Source organism: Diplotaxodon limnothrissa, linkage group LG16 (assembly GCF_057381915.1).
Source record: "Diplotaxodon limnothrissa isolate DT_005_m linkage group LG16, D_limnothrissa_male_GT1.1, whole genome shotgun sequence".
NCBI lineage: Eukaryota > Metazoa > Chordata > Actinopteri > Cichliformes > Cichlidae > Diplotaxodon > Diplotaxodon limnothrissa.
This window is the reverse complement of record NC_140611.1, coordinates 2941907-2963600: the sequence shown is the minus strand read 5'-3', so window position 1 is coordinate 2963600 and position 21694 is coordinate 2941907. Positions and strand designations below refer to the sequence as shown.

The 21694-nt window shown below is 45.0% G+C and overlaps 1 protein-coding gene across 3 annotated transcripts in view; it reads right to left on the bottom strand.

Annotated features, from left to right (window-relative positions):
* The window catches only part of kalrna (kalirin RhoGEF kinase a), a 150884-nt gene that overhangs the window by 18126 nt on the left and 111064 nt on the right, over positions 1-21694 (bottom strand). For 2 of the 3 annotated variants that reach the window (XM_085374813.1, XM_085374814.1), the window contains exons 39-50: positions 19468-19546; positions 18854-19021; positions 6713-6916; positions 5459-5544; positions 4397-4540; positions 3821-3916; positions 2075-2193; positions 1118-1184; positions 906-1009; positions 762-831; positions 573-659; positions 276-368 (exon numbers count right to left, since the gene is read on the bottom strand). In XM_085374813.1, coding sequence (XP_085230939.1) covers positions 276-368; positions 573-659; positions 762-831; positions 906-1009; positions 1118-1184; positions 2075-2193; positions 3821-3916; positions 4397-4540; positions 5459-5544; positions 6713-6916; positions 18854-19021; positions 19468-19546 — 1317 coding nt within the window. The remainder of the gene's footprint in view (positions 1-275; positions 369-572; positions 660-761; positions 832-905; positions 1010-1117; positions 1185-2074; positions 2194-3820; positions 3917-4396; positions 4541-5458; positions 5545-6712; positions 6917-18853; positions 19022-19467; positions 19547-21694) is intronic. The other variant, XM_085374815.1, reaches the window with a different exon arrangement.

Below are 21694 nucleotides of genomic sequence, written 5' to 3'. Positions count from 1 at the left end.
ACAACAAAAACAGGAAAAATAGTAAAAAACAACAAAAACAGGAAAAACAGGGAAAATGGTAAAAACAGCAAAAACAGCAAAAACAACAAAAACGGCAAAAACAGGAAAAACAGCAAAACAGTTCCTCTTGGCCAAAGAAATGTTAAAGCTTCAATATGCAGAAATGTAAACGATAATGTAAAGGACAGTAAGTCAGGTTAGAGTAACATGTGGAGCACAGTTATGCTCTTTGGCATTTTCTTTTGTGATAAGGAGAGACTGTGTGTGTCTGTCACCTTCAGTAAAAGCTGGTATTTGGTGATTCTCTGGATTGGTTTGATGAGGAAGTCACTGATGGACAACCTGGACTGGATATCTTGTTGGATTCCCTGGAAGAGAAATAACCGAACTGTGTGTCCTTTTGTCCACTTCACACAAATACTCCCAATAACATCACACAAAGACAGTATCAGTCCAGATAATTGAGGGTCGTCCCTGCATTTCATATCGAGGATGAATGTAAAAGAACATTGCCGTTTAGATCACACTGCACACCTTCTGCTAATGATGAAGAGAATCAAAGCTTCACCTACATCGAAATACGTGTCGTATTCTGCCACGATGAACTCTGACTTGGGCTTATTCTGACAATAAACAACATACATGTGGAGCCTTCTCTCCTGTAAAGACAAAGGAGCTTTGATTAGAGAGCAAATCACTGGGACAGCAGAGATTATGTACTCTAGTGCGGTGACACAATCACGACACAGTGTTTATCTAACGTGTTTAATGAAGAGCTCAGGGAGGTGTTCATGGTCATCCAGGCATTTCTCCAGTTCTCCTACAAAGAAACTGACAGATAAAGATTGTTACTATCCCCTCGCCCCGTCCTTCACGCCATCATTTCCAGCCGACACTCGACTTACTCTCTGTGCCAGTCATAAATCTGGTGGATGTTCCCAAACACGATTTTGTCTTTTCCTTTCATGTCGTCTGGGACGCCCTTCTCCTCGATCCTCTTCATGAACCCCTGCAGTCAAAGTGTTGATAACTTTTGAACCCAAATGTACATTTCCTGATGCCCTTTGTTTAAATGGCAGGAGACCGCTGCACAGAATGATTCTGCAGAAGCACTCACCTCCACCACGATGCCCAGGTCTTTGACATAGTCCTTCTCTGTCTGAATCAGCTCGTTCAGAACAAACCTGTGTTAAAAAACAGCTAAGTTAACACAGAGCTCCTGTTCCTGCTGCAACAGAGGACTAGTGCCTTAGTGAATGCTTCACACTGTAAACATGGTTATTTCTTGAGGTTCCAACATCTGCCTCCATCTCACTCTCTCCTTAGGGCAGAGGTGTCCAACTCCAGGCCTCCAGAGCCGGTGTCCTACAGGTTTTAGATGTGTCCTTGACCTCCTCATCATGTCTTGAAGTTCTCCAGAGGCCTGGGAGTGAACTAATTATTTGATTCAGGCGTGCAGGGTGTCCAGGGTGAGATCTAAAACCTGCAGGACACCGGCCCCAGGAGTTGGACACCCCTGCCTTAGGGTGAAGTGGAGACTGTAATCTACTCATTGCTGTCCCTCCCGGTCACTCCCACTCTAAGCATCTTCAGCTCCGCCCCCTATAGCTTCCACATGTTTTTTGTCACTACCATGTTGCAAAGTTTCACTTTCATTCTTGCTGCTATCCTGTCACAAATCACCCCTGACACTCATCTCCACCCGCCTCCAGCCTCTTCATCTCTTGTGCACTGTCTGTTACTTGGTTGACCCCCAGCTAAACTCATCCACCTTCAATACCTGGACTCTAAGATAAGATTGACAATTCTGTCTGTAGTAAGTTACACTGAACAGAATCGAGAGTCGATGCAGAAAAGAGCTGGCAGTGATGCCAACAGATATCGCAGTGATTAGGTCAGGTGGAGCATGAAGTGCTATGGTGGAGGTGGCTTGTGCATAGCATAGCATCTGTGGACCGGATCAAGCAGTACTGAGATCAGCTGAGCTATGGCTGTGCTTTTGTTGAACAAAGGCTACCCTCCATTTTCTAAATTCGAAGCAGTTCAAAGTAGAAGAAAGAGTCGCAGTACTTACATCCGTCCTCTCATAGCTTTTGCTCTCTGCTCCTGTTCAGGGTTGCGTGGCTGAACAGGAGTGGTTTGTTCAGGCGGACAGAGGGGGGTAAACCCCGGGTACACCCCTGGTTCTAGACTCTGCAGACATGAGAGGATCAGAGTTCAGGTGATTATGTCCCACTGATTTCTATCAATATCAGTAACGTTCAGCATACTCAGATGTTGAATATGTAACAACTCCACATAATCAAACCACACAAACACGTGTGATGCCAGCAGAGGGCAGCAGGAGCTTCAAACATGCGCGCTAACAGCTGCTGTCTGTGAACACTGCAGCAGCAAACTGACACTTCTGCTTTGTTTCATTGCAAATCGTGTCTATTAGATGATAGCAGAGAGTAATCAGCTCAGCAGTAAATGTCTCTGCAAGTCTGTCTACGGAAACTCCACAGCACATACAGCATTTCATACATGCAGCAGTGAAACATTCAGAGACATGCTGGGGTCCAAAAGACACTTTTATTCTTTTATTCATTTTCCAGAAAGTTTCCTGAGATTAAAATCTGTTATTGAAGAAAGACGAGGCCAAGAAGGAACAACGTTAAAGCTTAAGCCAGCCTGTCCCAGGAGTCTCTCTACTCTGTGCCGCTCTCTCGGTTTGGATCTATTCCTCCTGTTTCTCATATTTGCCGTCTTACTATTTAGATTTTAATTGTGCACAGTTAGTGTGGAGCACCCACAATTTCCTTGTACACGTGCAATGACAATAGAGGGCTATTCTATTCTGTTCTATTCTATTCTATTGTAGAAATAGGGCAGCTTTAAAGGCCTTTCTTACTTGCTTCACTTGTGATGTCAACCTTTTATGTACAGTCTATGACAAAGACAAGTCCGGATGTTTCTGTTGTAGTACCAGGTCCACATGAACACACTGCCAGACTGTGGACCTCCATTTATCACAAACGAAAGCAGCTGAGAATGAACATGAATTTTTACCATCACTTGGTTAACAGACTACAAAGTGCTTCAAAGCTATGTTGCCAGAAGTATTCCCTCACCCATCCAACTCGCTGAACTCAGGTGTTCCAGTCTGTGCTGTGGCCACAGGTGTAGGAAAACAAGCACCTGGCGTCCAGACTGCCTCTGCCAACAGGAATGGTCGCTCTCAGGGGCTCAGTGAAGTGTACGCAGTCATGGTCGAGCACTACAGACCTCCAAACTTCATGTGAACTTCAGATAAGCTCAAGAACAGAGCATATAGAGCTTGATGGATTGGGTTTTCATGGCAGAGCATCCAAGCCTTACATGACCCAGTGCAATGCATCAGATGCAGTGGTGTAAAGCAGGCTGGACTCTAGAGCGGTGGAGACGTGTTCTGTGACTAATCACACCTCTGTCTACCATAAGAACAGCATACCAAGATGCTGTCATGCACACCGCTAAACCTTGTGGAAACCACTTTCTCAGAGTGTTCCCAGAGCGAGCTGAGGGCTGGAGGCCACCGACTCAGTCTTGCTGTCAGAGACAGTATAGTTTTCTAACTGGAGTCACATAAACCCCAGCAGGGTGAGCAGTCATCATATTAAACCCTGTGGATGTCACTCAAGTTCATACTTTTCATAACATAGTGTATTAGTGTTATTAGACAGCAGACAGGCTGGAGTGGTCGGCACATTGCGTGCCTTCACTGTGTGGACGTCACAAGTCATTTTAAAATGAACAAAGAAGAGCACCTGTTAGACCGTGCTAACTAACACACACTCACCATCTTGGTTTTAACCAGTTTCTCTATGGCGCTAACTAGCTCTGCAGCACTGGGCACCTCAGAGGAAGACTGCAGAGAGGTGAGCAAGGACGAAGACTGAGAGAGGACAGGGGGAACAGAAAGTATAGGTGTTTATTAAATATGAGAATGATAAGAAAGAAATACAGAGAAAACCAAAGAAACGAAGAGCAGGAAGGAGAGAAAATCTGTTAATCGGCAGAAGACAGCAGCTACAGATGGACACGCTCCAAGATAGGAGTGCTTGTGTGAGTGGGCGAATGAGGCATGTTGTATGTAGAACAGCGCTATATAAGAATCAGTCCGTTTACCAAACCCAGCCCCGTTTATTAGACAGCAGATCGAAGCAGACGAGCAGAACGTGGTTCAGCTGGTCACACAAAATCATCTGTTTTTATACTTTAAGCAGATCCAGCTGATCAGAGTAAACCATGAGTGTAAGTAACAGCATATTTCCCACAGGCAACACTTGTGTAATTACAGGCTGACCTAAGCCAGACCTACAGCAGCCTGTCTGGGAGCCTAACCTAAGGGAAAAACTCTGCTGGGCCGAATTACCTTGTCATCAGGATCTGATGGGTCGTTGATGATCTTCATACGGGGAGGCAGAGGGGTGTGGGCGTCTTCATCCTGCTCCTCCTCCCCACCACTCTGCATCCCAGACGTCTTAGACAGGATGTTGCCATCTCTGCTGATGACTCTCTGAGAGGAGACACACAGCATCAGCAGCTGGTTACGTACCACGTTACTGGTCCCACTGATAGTAAGATACAACATGACTGTGCCATCTATGAGCCACATATCTTTTCACTAATAAAACAATAAAGTGGCAGCTGTTCCTGGAGAGTTCAGCTCTCTATAAAACCAGTCTGACATCAAAGACAGAGCTTATTTCATTTGCAGAAGCAATGACGAATCATAGGCTCTCGTGCTTCATGGTTCGGGCTTTTAAATAAACCTCGTTAAGCAGTCGAAGCTTATTGTTTTTCCAAATCGATTTATTTCTGTGGATCCTTTCACGGTGACACTCAGTCACGTAGAGGCTCAGAAACACTGATGTTATCATATTTTTTGGCTAACACTGCGGATACAGGATAAAACACATTCGTCCATCAGGGAGGGAGCCATGGCTGTGATCACGTTTGTCTGTGTGGGTGTTTTCGTGCGTAAGAGAAGGAAAAACTTTTCACACAAAAAGAGGAACCTCATCTATTTACCACCTGTTATGTGAATCATGTATATCTTAGGATAGCACCGACAGCAAAAGCTTTTTTGTCACATGCATTTCTGCCCCGGTTCATGACTTTCTGCAGTTTAAATAAATGACACTGTTGTGTTAGTGGAGTGTTACACCTCTCATCAGACAAAGTCAAACTTAAGACGAACAAAGTTTGAGAAAGTTTACTGAAACACGTGTGTCATATTTCAGGATAAATACAGATATATTGACATAAATGCTCACACAGCTCTGCAGTCAGTTTGTGAGTGACAGGCCAATCAGGTGAAGCTGTACCTGTTTGCATCCCAGCACCATCACACGATCTCAGCACTGGGAATGTTCAGTGCTTCAGCAGCCACAGTGTTTGTAACACAGATCAGGAAACCACCCTCAGTGCTTACCTCACCAGTGACATCATCCTGCAGGGTAAGGTCAGGCTGACCCAGGTCGATGCTCTTCCTGATTTCCTCTTTTCCTGTTCCTGGCCCTGACAACAAGTCGCAGCCAGTCAGTCACAGAATCACTTTAACACTCAAACACACACAGATGTGAAGATGTGTCAGGCATTGTGCGCACGTCTTAGTTTTCCTCTCTGCGAGTGCCGTCAGCTGAACTGTGTCCTCTGCTGTCACAGACTTGTTCACAGCTTAAACCAGTTTCTCGTCACCAGCTGCAGCGGTTTTTCACCCATTCTGTGTTCATTTTCACCACTAATCAGTGGATTACTCCAACTTAACTTCTCCTCCCACAACACTACATTTGAGCTCGGGTTTTTGGACTTCGCTGTGTTTTCTGGTTGCTGGTCTTTAACTCCTTGTTTGGAGTCCGAGGGTCATTTTTACATTACACTCTCCAAACATCCAGCAGCACCTTTTCAAAGTTCTTCAAACATTGTCATTTACAAGTGATGCTATGGAAGCCCGTTTCCGCCACAAAAAAAAAGGATCCATAACTTACAATTTCGAGTTACTTTCTCGAAATTTCGAGTTAATGTGTCGAAATTTCAATTTATTAAACTCACAATTTTGAGAAAAGCAACTCGAAATTTCGAGTTAGCGCTGCCAATCAGTAATCTACGTGAATGACGTCATTTCCTCGTTACCCAGAAGCTGAAGCCCTCAGCTACAAATGCCACAGCTAAGCTACCGGTATTACATCCAGTCGTGAATGCACAGATTGCTGAGTGCTTTCAGCCTGGCTTCAAAAATGATGAAATCCTTGTGTTATTAGCTGAATCACATGGTGTTGCTATCAGCAAACGTACTCGCCAAAGCGCCAATTTGTTGGGATCCGTTTTTGAGTGCGCGCTCCTCTGCACCATATGCTTCCGGGTAACAAGAAAGCGACCTCATTCAGGTATATTTTTGATTGGCTAACTCAAAATTTCGAGAAAATAACTCCAAATTTCGAGTTATGGATACTAGCTGTTTTGTTTTTATTTAGTGGTGGAAACGGGCTTCCATACGATGCAGCTGCGAGCATGACAACGTTAAAAATAACTGAAGGAACAAATGAAAGCAGCTTTAATGTAACTGAAACCGTGTTAGCAGGAAAGCTGCTGCAGTGTAATAACAAGCTAAAGGAGCTTCAGTGTGGAGAGTGGGGGTGTTTGCAGCACATTAACATGTCATCATGACCGTTTCTGCCCCTCTCACCTGGCTTCTTCTGTTTGTGATTAGGAAGTTTCTTAACAGAGCTGCCACTGAGGCGGCGGACCGGACTGGTCAGCCACTTCCTCAGAGTGTTCCCAGAGCGTTTGGGACCAGGAGAGCTGGACTGCAGGGAGCTGAGGGACGGCTGCGGCTGAAGGTTGGCCACCGATTCGGTCTTGCCGTCCGAGCCGCCAACAGTGTAGTTTTCTGAAAGGAGTCACACAACATATGATTTTTTTAAACACACACCATCTGTTATGTAACCTGTTGCTTTGACTTCAGGCTGTGTGCTCAACATACTAAAGTGATGTGTGGATTTAAGCTCTTCAACACTAATCAGTAAGTTTACACTGTAAACAACGTGACAGGGCCGTGCACTCGTATCAGAACATTTTTATTAGTCCTGTATCCAGGTAAACATCTCATTGAGATTAAAGCCTCGTTTCCGAGGGAGGCCTGGCATCGTGGCAGCAAAAGTAAACAAACAAACATACAAAGTCTTTCTTTGTCTGCAGAGTCGGTGTGTTTCTGGAAAAATATCAATCCTGCTCATCAATTTCTTTATGGTAAAAAAGAGGAACACCTGGTCCCACTCTGCACTCAGCGTATACAGCTGATAGGGAGAAGAGCCCAGCATCATCCTGCAGTACTGACATTAATCCAACCAACACATCAGGTCTGCCTAAACGTCCTGGTCTGTGTTTGCACCACGATCCACACGTCACATCACCTGACCCAAGACTACAGTCATGTGAAATTATTTCAAATACTTCTGACAGCTATAAATATCTGCTGTGATGGGGACAAACGTGCAGGCACAGGAAAGCCAAGCTCTGTGGCAACGGACGCACTCAGAGGTCCAGATGAGCGAGTCTGTCACAAACAAGCATCTGTGCAGCAGCTGCCATGTCGCACACACACACATGCACACACACACATGCACACACACACGCTCCCAGGTGGCACTCACACTCCTCCTTCCTTTGCTGTGGTGTCACATTAGTTTTCATTTTAATCGGTTTTTGTCATTTCTATCGCTCGATCCAACTCTTCGATTTGAGCATCGAGGGTGGGACGGGAGTCTAGGACAGTCGTCAGGGTCCACCCTCGGACAGGACAGCCATTTAACAACCATTCAGATTCACAACTAAAGGTAATGTAGCATCACCAGTTAACCCTGCATGTCTTTGGACTTCGAGAGGAAGCAGACACATGAGACACGGGGAGAGTGCAAATTTGCCTGGATTCAAACCCACAACCTTGTTGCTATGAGGTGAATATAAATGAATAAACGTACACATGGTCTTTTGGTTGTGCTTCCTGTCGTATTCATCTTGTACAGCCAGAAACATCAGACTGTGTGAATGACTTGAAGAATAAATAGCAGTCACGCGTCAGGAGTTGCTGCATCAGCTGCTCTCACACACACAGCTGGCAGCAATGGGTAGAGGCTGTATGTGCCAGATTCCCACAGGAGCTGAAGGAGGGTTAAAGGTCAGGGGTCTCCTGAGGTGTTCTGCTGTAGCATAGGAGCTAAGTTAAGAGATTGGAGGAAGAAAAACTCCTATCTGGTATTTGAATGTGTCATATTTATACACAAGCAGGCTGTTTCTGGGCTGCAGACGCTAAAACATGTGACAACATGTCACAATCACAGATATTACATCAGACCTCAGTACGACCAACAGCGTGCAACAGCGCACACTAACATACACACTGCTGTTGAGTGTACGGTTCAGTGAGCACTGTGGATCAGGCTGAATGAAACATTCAATCTATTTGTAGATCTGGATCAAAATAGTTATAGTTTGGAAACAGAAGGTTGGGTGTGACGTGGTCAAACATCCTCATACGTGCTAATGAAACCCAAGTTTCACTCTCAGAAGTGTTTGCTTCTCACAGCACAACACACAGGGTGTGGTTGCACGATCTGATATCCTCGTGTTGGTGTTGTTCCCAGATCATCATAGTAAATGTTGCTCCAGGATCAACATTGCAAGTGACCAATCAGAATGTTGTGACGTCATACTTTTGCGACTTCGGGAAAAACCGGCGTAAAACAAAAAACTGTACTTAAGCTGCGAGAAACCGCCTCTGTCCGCCGATCAACGGACCCTGACCCTGACCCGTTAATAAACAGTAAGCAGAACTGATATTGTCCTTGCAACATTGGAATTTCAGGAATGCACGAATGGCTTGGCGCACAAAAGAATAACGTCACAACAATGTGATTGGTCACTTGCAATGTTGAACCTGGAACAACATTTTCATGATGGTCTGGGAACAACACCAACACGAGGATATCAGATCATCCAGGTGTGGTTAGCCAGCCAGCTGCTCACTAACCACAAAACACTGATTGCAGTTCACTTCACAGCCGTGGTGTCATCAGGAACAAAGGTGTTCTGGCCGTTACAGCGAGATATTTGAAAGCAGCTAAAGCCATCATGTTTATTTTACAGCAAACGTGACTACATTGCAGCTCTAACACAGTCCTGTGGGACAAAGATCTTCTTCCTGAAGTCACCCAGCGAGCAGAGACAGTGTGGGTTGGGGAGTGTGTACTGGAGGTTATTTAACTTGTTATTTGAGATAACTGTTAAACACAGGAGCCAAGGTCACCTGCTGCAGCGGGGCAGCTGTTTCTCTCTGATAGAAACGCGGCGGCGCTGGAACTTTGCTACGTTTATAGCTTTGGTCAGTGTGCGTGCACAAGCTCCACTCTGACCACTCATCACTGCTGTAGGATAACGAGCCCAAACGGTCACCTGACCTCGACCTCACTGAACAGTTAAGAGGACACTTAATGACATCACTCCAAGTGCTGTGGGGCAAAGTCAGTCATGTGTTTCTGAAGAGTCACAGCTCACCTCCTCACCTTTGTGTCTCAGCACAATCAGTGCTCGTCACCGGGTGACCTTAGCATGTGGTTAACCACAGAAACCTGTTATGGACTTGAGTGCACGCACACACACACACACACACACACGCACACACACACCTCAGTGTGCTGCTGTCAGCTGAATAGTCAACAGGAACAGGTGGTAAAGGAGTATAACACACAGCAAACACACAGCAGCATGACAAAGAGAGGACAGATAAGCCTGCATTACAATTTATTCGGCATTTCCGTCCAGACTGTGTAAGATACAGCTAGACTGCTTCAGCTGTTTTTACATATAAAGCCGAGAACTTAAGGCCAGCTGAAGCAGAGATGTTCTAGTTGCTTAAATGCTAGAGCTCATCATGCACACTGATGTTTCTAAAGGAACAAGGTTACTCACACTGGTCATGTTTTGCTTGGACAATGATAAAGTAGAGCAGCGAGTGACAGGAAGGCAGAGCAACAATGGTGCCAAACCCCAAGCAGAAAGACTAACCAGTCTACCTTAATGTCTGAAGATATTTTCTATTATATAAAACACTTTATTTTATTATCACCCTAAAATGTCATCATACTCAAATATTCCCAGCCTAAAGTTTAGTTTTACAAACAAAACTCGAATTAGCCAGTGATTATAAATGATTAACAGCCCCAGTAAACCAGTAATAATACAGTTGGGCCAGCATTCGGGATAATGGTGGGGACTACACAGAGCTGTGGTGTCGTCCTGATGGCCAAAGTCAGGTGAGAACTCACAAGGAAGTCATTGTTCTACAGAGAGACAGAGTGACTACTGTTAAAATCCCCATCACTCACTATATTTAATCATAGTCTCACACAAACACACACCTCGGGTCCTCCCAGTACAGATTAAACGAGCTGAAGCAGCAGAACAAGGTTTCGGTTTCATTCTCTGCCTCACACTGTGCTAAACACCACACACATTCACACTGTGTCCATGAATGCTTCTATTGATACAAAAGTACTAAAACTCAGACCCATTACACACACACACACACACACACAAAGCATGTCTCCTGTTATTACTCCACTTCCTGTTTTCTCTTGCTGAGCAGAAACTTCACAAAAGCTGATGGCGTATGATTTAACAGCTGAGCAGTGTTGGGGAGTAACTGAGTACATGTGCCGCCGTTACGTATATAAAAATATGAGTAACTGTATTCTGTTACAGTTACCGCTTAAAAAGATGATATTCAGAATACAGTTACTTTGTTGAACTAAAGGGATTACACGGCGGTACTTTCCTGTTTCATAAGGCTATAGCCTCTATTTTTGGTAATTCCACGCCAGTGGAAACCCAAACAAAACACGCTACAGGCCCTAATGCCCGCGTCTCAATCCCGCGTCTCATAATGATGTGAAGAAATATTTTAAAAAAGATTTAATATGAAGGCAACAGGCAGAGTGTTACAGGCATCGCCCTAAAGCATGCAGGGCAGTGTAGTCCGTGCTGCAGGGAGGATGGACTGTCATACCAGTTATGTGTCTGTGAGCGAGGAGGGAGAGAAAGGAAAAGTACGAGCTGTCACGGAGCAGAAACGGGAGCTGGAAGCATGTAAATATAATAATAACCACTGCAGCCAAACAGAGAGCCTGACGAGCCCAGCTGTGAGTAAGCTGTTAAGACTCGACTGTACGCTGTGTCCGTGTTTTCCTCTGAAACAATAAGCTCTGTTGCAGCAGCCTTTCAACGCCTCTCTCTGTCTCTCACTAGCAAAGTCGACCCAGACAACAAAGTAAAGCTAGTTTTCAGCTACGAGCCCAACACGAACCCCACGTATCAGCCAGAGGTCTCTTTACTACGGTTCCCAGCCTGCGGCTCCACGACCTGCAGGCTGGGCCGTAGGGGTTTGGTTTTTAGTGGATCGGGTGGAAGTCCGAGACGGAGGGCCTGGCACTCCGATTCCCGGCTTCTGGAATCTTATCTTCAGTCTTATGGTGCTTTTGCACAGTATTTGAACCCCACTAATACTAATGTAGTCATCACCAGGAGCTGTTGCATAAAAACAGAAGAAAGAGACAAAAGTGTGCCATAGTTAGCAGTTAAAGTGGGCCGGTGTGGCACAGCACCAGAACGACTGCAGGTGTCCATCAGTTTCGGTTGTGGTAACTCAGCATCCAGCTAGCCGAGACTGGTGAGCATAAAGGGAATAAGATGTTTTCACAGGTTGTTTCAAATGCAATGTTTCTATCGGCTCAACAAACATCAGCAAACACACAAACTGCTTGTGTGCAGTTTGTCGTACAGCGTGTTGCAGCCACAGGTCCAGCTGCTGTATTTTAGAGAGCGCTAACTTCACTCAGAGATGGAGAAAGAGAAGAAAGACGCGACAGGAAGAAGAGAGCTTAGATTCAAAGGGAAGGATGCTCGGCGGGGTTTGACAGTCCTCATGTTTTTAAACCAGATATTGGGTTTGTACATGTGACATTATGATTTTACATAGGGCTGGGCGATATGACCCAAAATTCATATCTCGATATTTTTTAGCTGGATGGCGATATAAGATATATATCTCGATATATATTTTTTAAAGCCATAAAGTAAGAACAAAAAGAGAGTTCTTAGTCAAAGCTGTGTCCCAGATGTCACACAGGCACTTTTATTAACATAGAGCAGATGTACATAAAATTTACTCAAAAATAAATTATGAGCATTCATTAAATAATAATGCTCCATAAATAAAAGAAAACAATGTTGTTTTTGTGCATAACAAAAAGCTCACAATTGTGCAGTCAAAATGTAAACTAAAAGACGCTGAGCATAGTAACAAAGAGACAGATTTCACAGCTGCTCTGTTCCCAACTTCTACTGCGTGACTGACAGCATTGAGTTTGTAATCCGCTTCGCAACCACGTCTCTTGGTGCCATTTATGGTCCTTATACACAGTAGGGTAATATTACGTTGATGCACAGTACGTATCACTCCGCGAGGCTCAGCCGTAATGCTCCGACAATCCATCAAGCGGTGCAGCTCCGTAGCTTACCAAAGTCGTACTCAAACATTTTTTGACAGATTGCTGAGCGCCGTGTCCCACATAAAATCGGTTCGCGGCCATCAAGCACAACCAGAATTCATACATAAGGCGCGCTGTCAACTTTTGAGAGAATGCAAGGATTTCAGTCCGTGCAGCGCCTCTGGGCTGCATGGCGTTAGCGTGGTTAGCTCGTTAGCTAGCTAACACGTTGACGCCGTCCAGCCCCACGCACGGGGCGATGCGCAGTAACTCGTTAACGGAGATTTGTCGTGTTCATCTTGTCGCTTCCTGCAGGTGAAGCGATGGGGGAGGAGGGGGAGTTGTGTTCAGTGAAGGAGAGGCGAGGCCGAGTAACGTTGCGTAAAGACGAAAGTGGACGAAAGAGAGGCAAACTTGCGGCTCCACAAGTATAATTATAACGTAACATAGACTATATCGATATAAAGGATATTGTCACATCTTATATCTCGTATAAAAATATATCGATATTTTTTAAAAACTCGATATATCGCCCAGCTCTATTTTTACATATTGTAAAACAAACTACGGCAGACTAACTGTGTTGTGTAAAGGCTGCACTATGCAGGCAGTGCAGGATAAACAGGTTAGTTTGCTGTACTGATGGATTCAACTGATCTGAAATCTACTGGAGCTCTTAATAGAAACGACTTTGAGTTGCGTTTCTTTTCTTTGAGCTGTTGAATTGCACTTTCAGCTCTTCCCTACTCGTTCTCTGTAAAGCAAAGTCACCCTTTCCAATGTAGCAACAGAAAAGAGGCATTTTTTATTTTCCTTCTTTTTCTCTGCTGATCCGAGTCGAGCTGAGAATATTCAGAAAAAGTTTGTATCGCTAACACATTAAGCTAACTGAACCGTCGAGGTTGGTAGAAACGTCCTTCAAAGAGCTACTTTTTACTTTGCTTTGAGGACATTTCAGAACATGTACTTGAATCAGTGCTTCAAATACAGAATATCTGTACTTTTGCCACCTCACATAGTTTGTGTGTTGCCTGTTCTACTCCCATCATGTGATTTTATCAATGACAGGAAGAGACACTAATCTGCAAAGACTTCATTCCTCTCATACCGCTCTCTAACCTGAACCCTTCTACAGACACAACTGCCACACTGACTGCTGCGTTCGATGTGAGTGAAATTCTGCAGCATTTAAGTGTCAAACACATTTGTGTTGTTTTACAACTTTATCCGGATTTTTCTTCGTCGTTGCACGATCAGGTTTTCTAAGACGGTCCGAGTTTCTTGGCTGCAGAGCTGCAAAGATCGAGTGGTCAAAGCAGCAGCATTACACGACTGTACATCGCAGATAATTAAGTAAAGATCAGATCGATCCTCCCATAATGACTCAACAACATCTTTGTGTTGCATTAGACACTTTTACCCTGTCAGTGGAAATATCTACTGATTGACCGACAGCAGTACCATCAGCAGTGGAGCTCCACCCTTTCTTAAAATGAAGCAGCTAACGCAAAATCGTTTTCAGCCTTCTCAGTGAGAATGTGTCAAACGACAACATGCATGAAAGGAAAGCAGCATCACATCTGTCCAAACTGCACAATGTAGCGATTCATTTGTGACCAGCTGCTGACGTCAGACCAGTCTTTTTTGGCTCTGACAAATGGCACAGGACTGGAAATGCATATGTTTTGTACTGGAACACAGTCTGTGTCACAGCTACTAAAACACTGTCAAACTTTTTACCCACGTTGTTTGGGTCTTACACGCTGACAGCTCAGCTCAGGCTTTGTCAAACTGGATGAGCTGCACCAAAAGCATAAGTAGGACCAAAGGAGAACACAGTATCCAGCTTTGTTCAGCAGAAAAGCACCTCCTCCAAGATCGTAGCGACAGTCTGCAATGTCACTATCATCTGTACTCCTAATTTTAAAGACTCATTGGCCGAATGTGGCTGCAGCCATGTTCGCTTTTATTGAGCCCCAGATTTGATAAAGTGAAGATCTGTTAATGCTAGCAGGGTTGGTTGTAAAGCTGGCTCCAGAGACTGAGCAGGTGAATAAAACGTTAACATGTTGAAAACATCAAAGACAATGTTGCTTTTTTTACAGGTTTGTCAGTAAAATCATGTCTCAGTGAAAAAAGAGAAATAAAGCAGAAGCTCTGTGTGGTAAGCAAAGAGACTCTGATGCTCTTCACTGGAATTCAATTTCCATTTGATGTGTTTTACTACGAGTGTTTCTCGTCGTATCTGGGAGCACGATAAGCCCACAACAGATCCTTCACTTCAGTTTGCTGCTCACGCTCTCTGAAAACATGGAATTCAAAAAATCTGTCTACCGTCACTACTCAGTCATCTCTGTCACCTCCATTTGAACCAGATATCTACTCTTTCATCTCATTTCAAATGTATGAATAAAGTCAAAGTAGAGTCAGCTGTGTTTGCATCATCAATGAGACAAACCCATGAAACAGACGAAGCGAGGCTTCAGCTTCAGGTTGGACGAGACCGAAAACATCGAATCTCAGCTGATGAAGCAGCATAATGTTGCCTCTGTCCATTATCTCTGCTCAGAGACTGTGTGTGTGTGTGTGCGTGTGTGCGTGTGTGTGTGTGTGTGTGTGTGTGTGTGTGTGCGTGTGTGTGTGCGTGTGTGTGTGTGTGCGTGTGTGTGTGCGTGTGTGCGTGTGCGTGTGCGTGTGTGTGTGTGTGTGTCCCTGAGGATCAGAGTCGTTTCCTGCTCATTTTCAGGTTTAATGGCCAAAGGACAGGACGCAGGATCACTTTAAGACCCCAGAAGTCAATTATTTAGTATTTCCACAGTGAATGAGGAAGTGTCTCTGTGTGCATGTGCCTGTGTGTCTCAAAAAAAGGACAGCATAGGAGTTTCCCATTTCCTTACAAGAGATGAGACAGTTTTCAGACTCTGGTGTCCTCAACAGTTAAACTGAGACACGGGGCCCTCTGCAGCCGCTGAGACGGCCTGGACCGTGGACCGCAGAGCTGCGCGTCTCTGGGATCTAATGCGCCCGTATTATTTGAGTGGCATGTATAAACCTGTTAAAATAATGAACTGGAACTAGTGTGACCAGTTCGGCTGCATGCCAATCGGTGCACTCTACACAGTTTTTAACATGACACTCAAAGACTTGTTAGGCCAAAGTCCACAGTGTGTCCTCATGCACGCACACACACACACACACGCACGCACACAGTGCAGCGACACACTGATTGCTCAATCGAACACTTGACTTTCCAGACAGACAAGAAAGAAAGTGGCCTTTCACACTCTGCCTGGCTGACACACGGCTTCCTTTTGCACTCTTCATTTTCAATTCAAATCAGTTTCCAAAAAGACTAATTTCCATCATCTGTCCACAGAACGGACTTATTCAGTCACTCAAATCTGTCAAAATCAACTAATCTGTCTCTCACACACACACGCACGCACGCACACACATAGAAAACACGAGCCAGTGTTCAGTGAGCCTCACAGAAGTCCAGTGTTGTGTGTCTGTGTCGCACCTGTGCCGTTGTAGCAGCAGCAGCGGGAGAGGACCCATCCACAGCAACGGCCGACTCTCTTCATTCTTGCTCACACACACATCCTACACTCACACACAACCTCAGACACACCTCCCTCCAGTACGTCCGACTCGGTCGCTAACCAGTTCGTCAGCTTGTTCCTGGGCTGAGTGTGAATTTCAAGAGTTTCGAGTCCTCACTGCCCAGATTCAGCAAAGAGAGAGAGTTTTAGTAATGTGGGAGGAGGAGATGGGGGAGGAGCACATTCTCTGTCTCTCTCTCTCAGACAAAGTTGTTCAGTTTCTCCCTCTACCTCCCCTCCCCACGCGCTTCGGCTCAAAGGAATACGAGTCCCTGTTAATTATTTGAGCGGGCACCTTCCTCGTTGTGGAGGGCAGGACTGCACAAAGACACGGGAGTGTGTTTGATTCAACAATGTAGCAAAAACGTCTCTTTGCATTTAAAAAGACGAGACGGCTGCCTGGTATGTGAACATTCACCAGCAGCAAACAACATGTCCTGTACCTGAGTGACAGCAAAAGTTCCACTGACTCCTGACGTCCCAGTGCCTACAGTGTGGGAGTGTGTCCACTGACAGCACTCATCAGAACTGCAGAGGCTGCTGGCACAGCTAGAGCCAAGCAACTTTATTATTAAAATTAACTTGCATTTATTTTCTGATCTTCCTTAGTGGGTCCTCTGCATCTGAACGAGCAGAGGACTGTAAACAGCTTCCTGCTGTGTGTGCACTGCAGCAGCAGGTAAGGACGCGCACTTAGCCTAGATAACGTGCTTTCACCAGCACCTTTTCCCTGCAGTGTCCCATTTTGTTCATCTTGTATATCTACTGTCGCTACGCAGCAAAAAGCAAAGAGAATGGAACGATGCTGCAGTAAAGTGCCAGTTAATTATTTTCAAAAAGCTTTCAGAAAATGGAGATAATCAAGACAACGTGACACAGATATAAACTAATGTTCCCACGCTCTGTGTGTGACAGGACGACACGTTCATGAATGCTGTAAAATCTTAGGTACCTTAGACATTCAGTGTTCTTAAGGGAAAAATTAGTTCTCAGGAGAACTCAGTGTTTAAGATCAGTTCAAGGAATTTTCCAGGAATGGAGGAGTGCCCCAAAACCGTCTCTAATGTGATGCGTCGCAGCTCTCAGGTCCTCTGATGTCCAGCAGGTCTGACTTTCAGTTCAGTTAACATTAAACCCACACTTTCTTCACAGTCTTTCAGAGGACAAGGAGACCTACTTTACAGAGCAGTCACAAGACTCGAGACACACAGAGGGAAGCTTGAAACAGCTTGGCGGGACTTAAACGGGTTAATGAGCAGTTTTGACTGATTTATTAACAAACTGACGATTGTTAATGACAAACCCATCAGCTTGTGGCTGCCTTTAATTATCCTATTGTGTAAGCAGACAGGTTCAGTCACATGATACAGGAGGAGTCTGCATTGGAGGCTGATGATATATTTGTCTGGACCTACTCTGGAAAAGTCAGCCCCACCGTCCGGGATGGGAGCGCCTCCTAAATGTGCTATATTTCCATGTGTAGCGGCTGCAGTTGGCCAATTTGCATCGCTCCGCACAAATACAAAGCGCCCTTGTCATTTTCTCGAAAGCAGGAAACACTGTGGCTGCAGCAGGCAAATCAGCTGATTCTGTGTCTGTGTGAGTGCAAGTGAGACAACAGTGCAGAGCTAAGCTCCTCCGTGGTGTCCGCGAAGCTGGAAACAGACCGTCAGGAAGGACGGATATAGAAGGAAACCAAACTGCTGTGACTCAGTGCATTACTCCCATTTCTCCTCAGCACACACAGAGATGACCTGGGACAGATGCAGGAAGAAGGCATTCCAGCAGCTCCACTGCTCCCCCTGTAGGACACACATCAGACTGCAGGTGGAAGGATGGAAAGCTGCACCGACAGGATGCACAGGAGAGCTTCTTCAAATTTTGATGTTGCGTCCCACGGCTGACAGAATTTCACCGTCTTTGTTCTTGGCAAAGTTAATGGGATCATTTCATCATTCACATTATCAGTCATCTCATCTCTGTCAGACATTACTGCTCAAGTTCACAGCAGAGACAACAGGCAGGCTGCCACTGTGGGTTACAGCAGGACAGAACAGATGTTTGCTTCGCTTTCAGAGCCGTTACACATGCAGGATCATCCTGGATCATAAACGCACACACTCCAAATTCAGACATGGCAGTAAGAGAGAAATGAAGAGCAGCATTTTGGAACGCGTTTGAATTACACTCACAAAAAACAATCAGTCAGTGAGCACACTTCCCCAAACGGGGGAAACACCAGAGTGACTTTCCAAAACTAACAGCCACACTTTCCACGTTCCCTCCATGTGCTCGGGCTGTGTGACAGCCTTCTGTGAGAGCCACACCTCAGTATGACTAATGCCCTCATCTCACCAGCAGAGGTCAGCACAGACCAGCTGTGCCTCTGTCAGCCTGGTTAAATATAAAGACCAGTGAAGAAGATAACATGTCATTGTTTGAAATTTACTTTATGTTCTTTCCTTTTGCCACAGTGTTGCCAGGACTCCCATATAAAGTTACCAAAACAAAAACAGTGCATAAAGACATGCAAGAGATTAAGAATTGAGGATAAGTAGGAGATTTAAGGCTGCTTAGAAGCTGATCACCCTATAGTGCATATTTAATGACAGATTTTTATCCTTCGTCTTGGTTCCTCCTCAAAAAGCATTGAATACGAAGATATGTGACTCGTCTTCCTACCTTTCCCTGAACTGAAGAAACAGTCCATCTCCACACTAGAACGTGAGTGGGAAACACAGAGGACAGACGTGGGAACCAGTCCCTCCTGCGGTGGGCTGCGGTCAGTGGTTCGGACTAGACACCATCCGGGCCGCTCACTGGGCCGCTCCAACAGCTCCACTGTCTGACCTGGAAGGTGGAGAAGATAAAAACTATACTACAAGGTATGGAAGACAGGTTTGAATACTAAATGTTAAAGAAAACAGAAACTTGGATTTAGCTCAACCTAAAAGATGGATGAAGCCTCCACATCTGAAGACTGAAGCAGTGGTTGGCGTTTAAGGCCTTCATCTCTGGTTTTAAGTGTCACTGAATAAAGGATGAAGTTTATTTTTTCACTGATGGTCGGACTAAAATAAAAGAGTCTCCTAAACCACACAGCTGTTTCCTTTACATATTAAAATAACTGCCCAGAGCTTTCACCACAGTGAATCTGAATAACAGACTCGCGTCCCAGGAAGAGCTCATTAGGAAATGTGTTATGTGGACCTGTGTGTGTTGTATATAAAGTTTGTCCTTTAAGACACGTGAGCTCTGAGTGTGGGGGATTAAATCTATGTATGAATAAAACACACCTGTGCTGACAGACATCTCTGTGCCGCATCCTGCTGCAAAGTCCTGGAGAACGACAGTCAGCTCACATCCACCGGAGAGCTGCAAACAGACGACACGTGTCACACGTCAGATCATCAGCAGTTTAACAGTCGAGCTTCAAACTGAGCTGTGTTCAAAACACACGTTCTGTGCACAGTTTTCACTTTCAGGCATCTTATCTGCATTTAAGCTTCTGAAGAATCCGCTGCTGGTGTCAGAGAAAGAGAAATGTAATCCAACCCTGAGCCAGGACCAGCATCAATCCCTGTTTACACCATAAACAGCAAGAGGAACTGGAATTCAGGAAAAACAGGAAAAACCAGGACAACCACATCCAGTCCTGATCTTTCTTCTTTACATGCAGAGAGAAAGTCATGCAAGTTCCAGGCTAGCATCAGTTTCTGGTGTTAGAAAAGGGAAGGTTCTCCTTCCTGTGTATTATTGTGGAATAGACGGCGCAGAATGTGCACAAAGTCAGGAACAAGGTGCCACAGTCTGGCAGAGGCAGACTGTGGGGGGTGAAGAAGCTGGACCCAACACACGCAAAATAACAAGACGTAATATTAACTGAAAACGAGCCGTTTATTGAGGCTGATCTTAGCAAAGAAAAACTCAATCCGAACCTAAACTGGGCGAGCCAAACATAACAAAACATGAACACAGAGGCCTGGCATGGACACAAGGTGGGACACAGATGCTCGGACCAGGCATGAATGAACACACACAGACCAACAGCACACAGGAGGTGAAGGGGAAGTGGAAACACATGGGGAAAACAGCTGACACAAATCAACATAATGACATCACAGTAGAAGAGTAAAACTAAACACAACGAACACAGGAACACGTGACCTCTTCAAAATAAAACAGGAAACATAATGAGACAACAAATGACGCGCAGACATGAAACACAGGGGAGACTTAATACTGATCGTGACACAAGGTCAGTGAACTGCTCTGTGTAAAAACCTGAACCAAGGTTGTTCTCGTTAAAAGTCAAAGACCAGCTGTGCACTCATAGAATGAACTGAAATCAAATTAAACACATTTGTTTAGTTTCTGTTGTTTGTAGAGACCAACTAAACTAAAGTGGACTGAAACAAAACCTCAAAATGAAATAAGACTAAAAGCTGAAAGCAGCGACCTGGATGAACTGGACCAAACTGTGCGATGACTCACTGATACACTCAGTGTATCATAACTGTGTGAGCAAATTCTGCATCAACTACCAACGTCACGCAATGGTTGTGTTATCAAAGTTAATAAATAACAGCAAAGTCATCCACAATTGGAGCCATAAAGTGTTCCCGAACCAGATTATTGCAGCGGCTTCATGAAGCTGACGTCGTGCTGCAACAAACCATAAATGGAAGACGAACTGCTCCTCGATTAAACGTCCGCTGCTGAACTGAAACCTGCTCATTCACAGACAGCTAGAAACAATCTAATCACTGCCAGAACTTAGTGACACTGTCATTAGTCATATACTTCAAGGTGGCGAAACTCATCATTAAGAGTACGGGCGAGGAAAATGTTAGCTTTATGGGGAAAGTTGGGGAATATGTGACTCCTTAAAACTTTACAAGGTTAAATGGACTTGACTGCTACTCAGATGGATCCACTTTCAGGTTTCTGGGCTGATCTCACCTGGACCCACATCATCACCACCCTGGTTGCACTTCCTCCGTGTACTGAGGGACAACAACCTGCACCAGTAGCTGGTGCTGGTCCTGCACAGAGGGTAACTAGCACCACCCAGAACATCAGCGTCTGCCCTCTGCCACCCCTGGAACATAATACATACACAATCCTTTTGCTGTATCCCGTCTCTGGTATTCATGCTTGATGTCCTGCTGTTTCTATTCCTGCACAGCTGGTTTTGTTGTACATGCACAATGACAATCAAAGGCTTTTCTACTCTATTCTGTTCTGTTACACTGAACTCAACACATCACCTTATCCTGCTGCGCATACTTGGACATACAGATGGAGGAGCTGAAGCTCGAGGCGCTAAAATTCTACATTTTCAGAAAAGTAACATGAACTTTTTAAATGAACTGGTAAAGTTTCACTATTCACTGACATCTTTACAATATTCAAGCGAGTGTTTTCTGCTGCTCGTCACCTCGTCTGCTTTGGAAAATGTCAGGGACCGTGTGCTAATGTGAGCAAGCAGCTGGGATAAATATCTCCTAGCAACAAGGACCC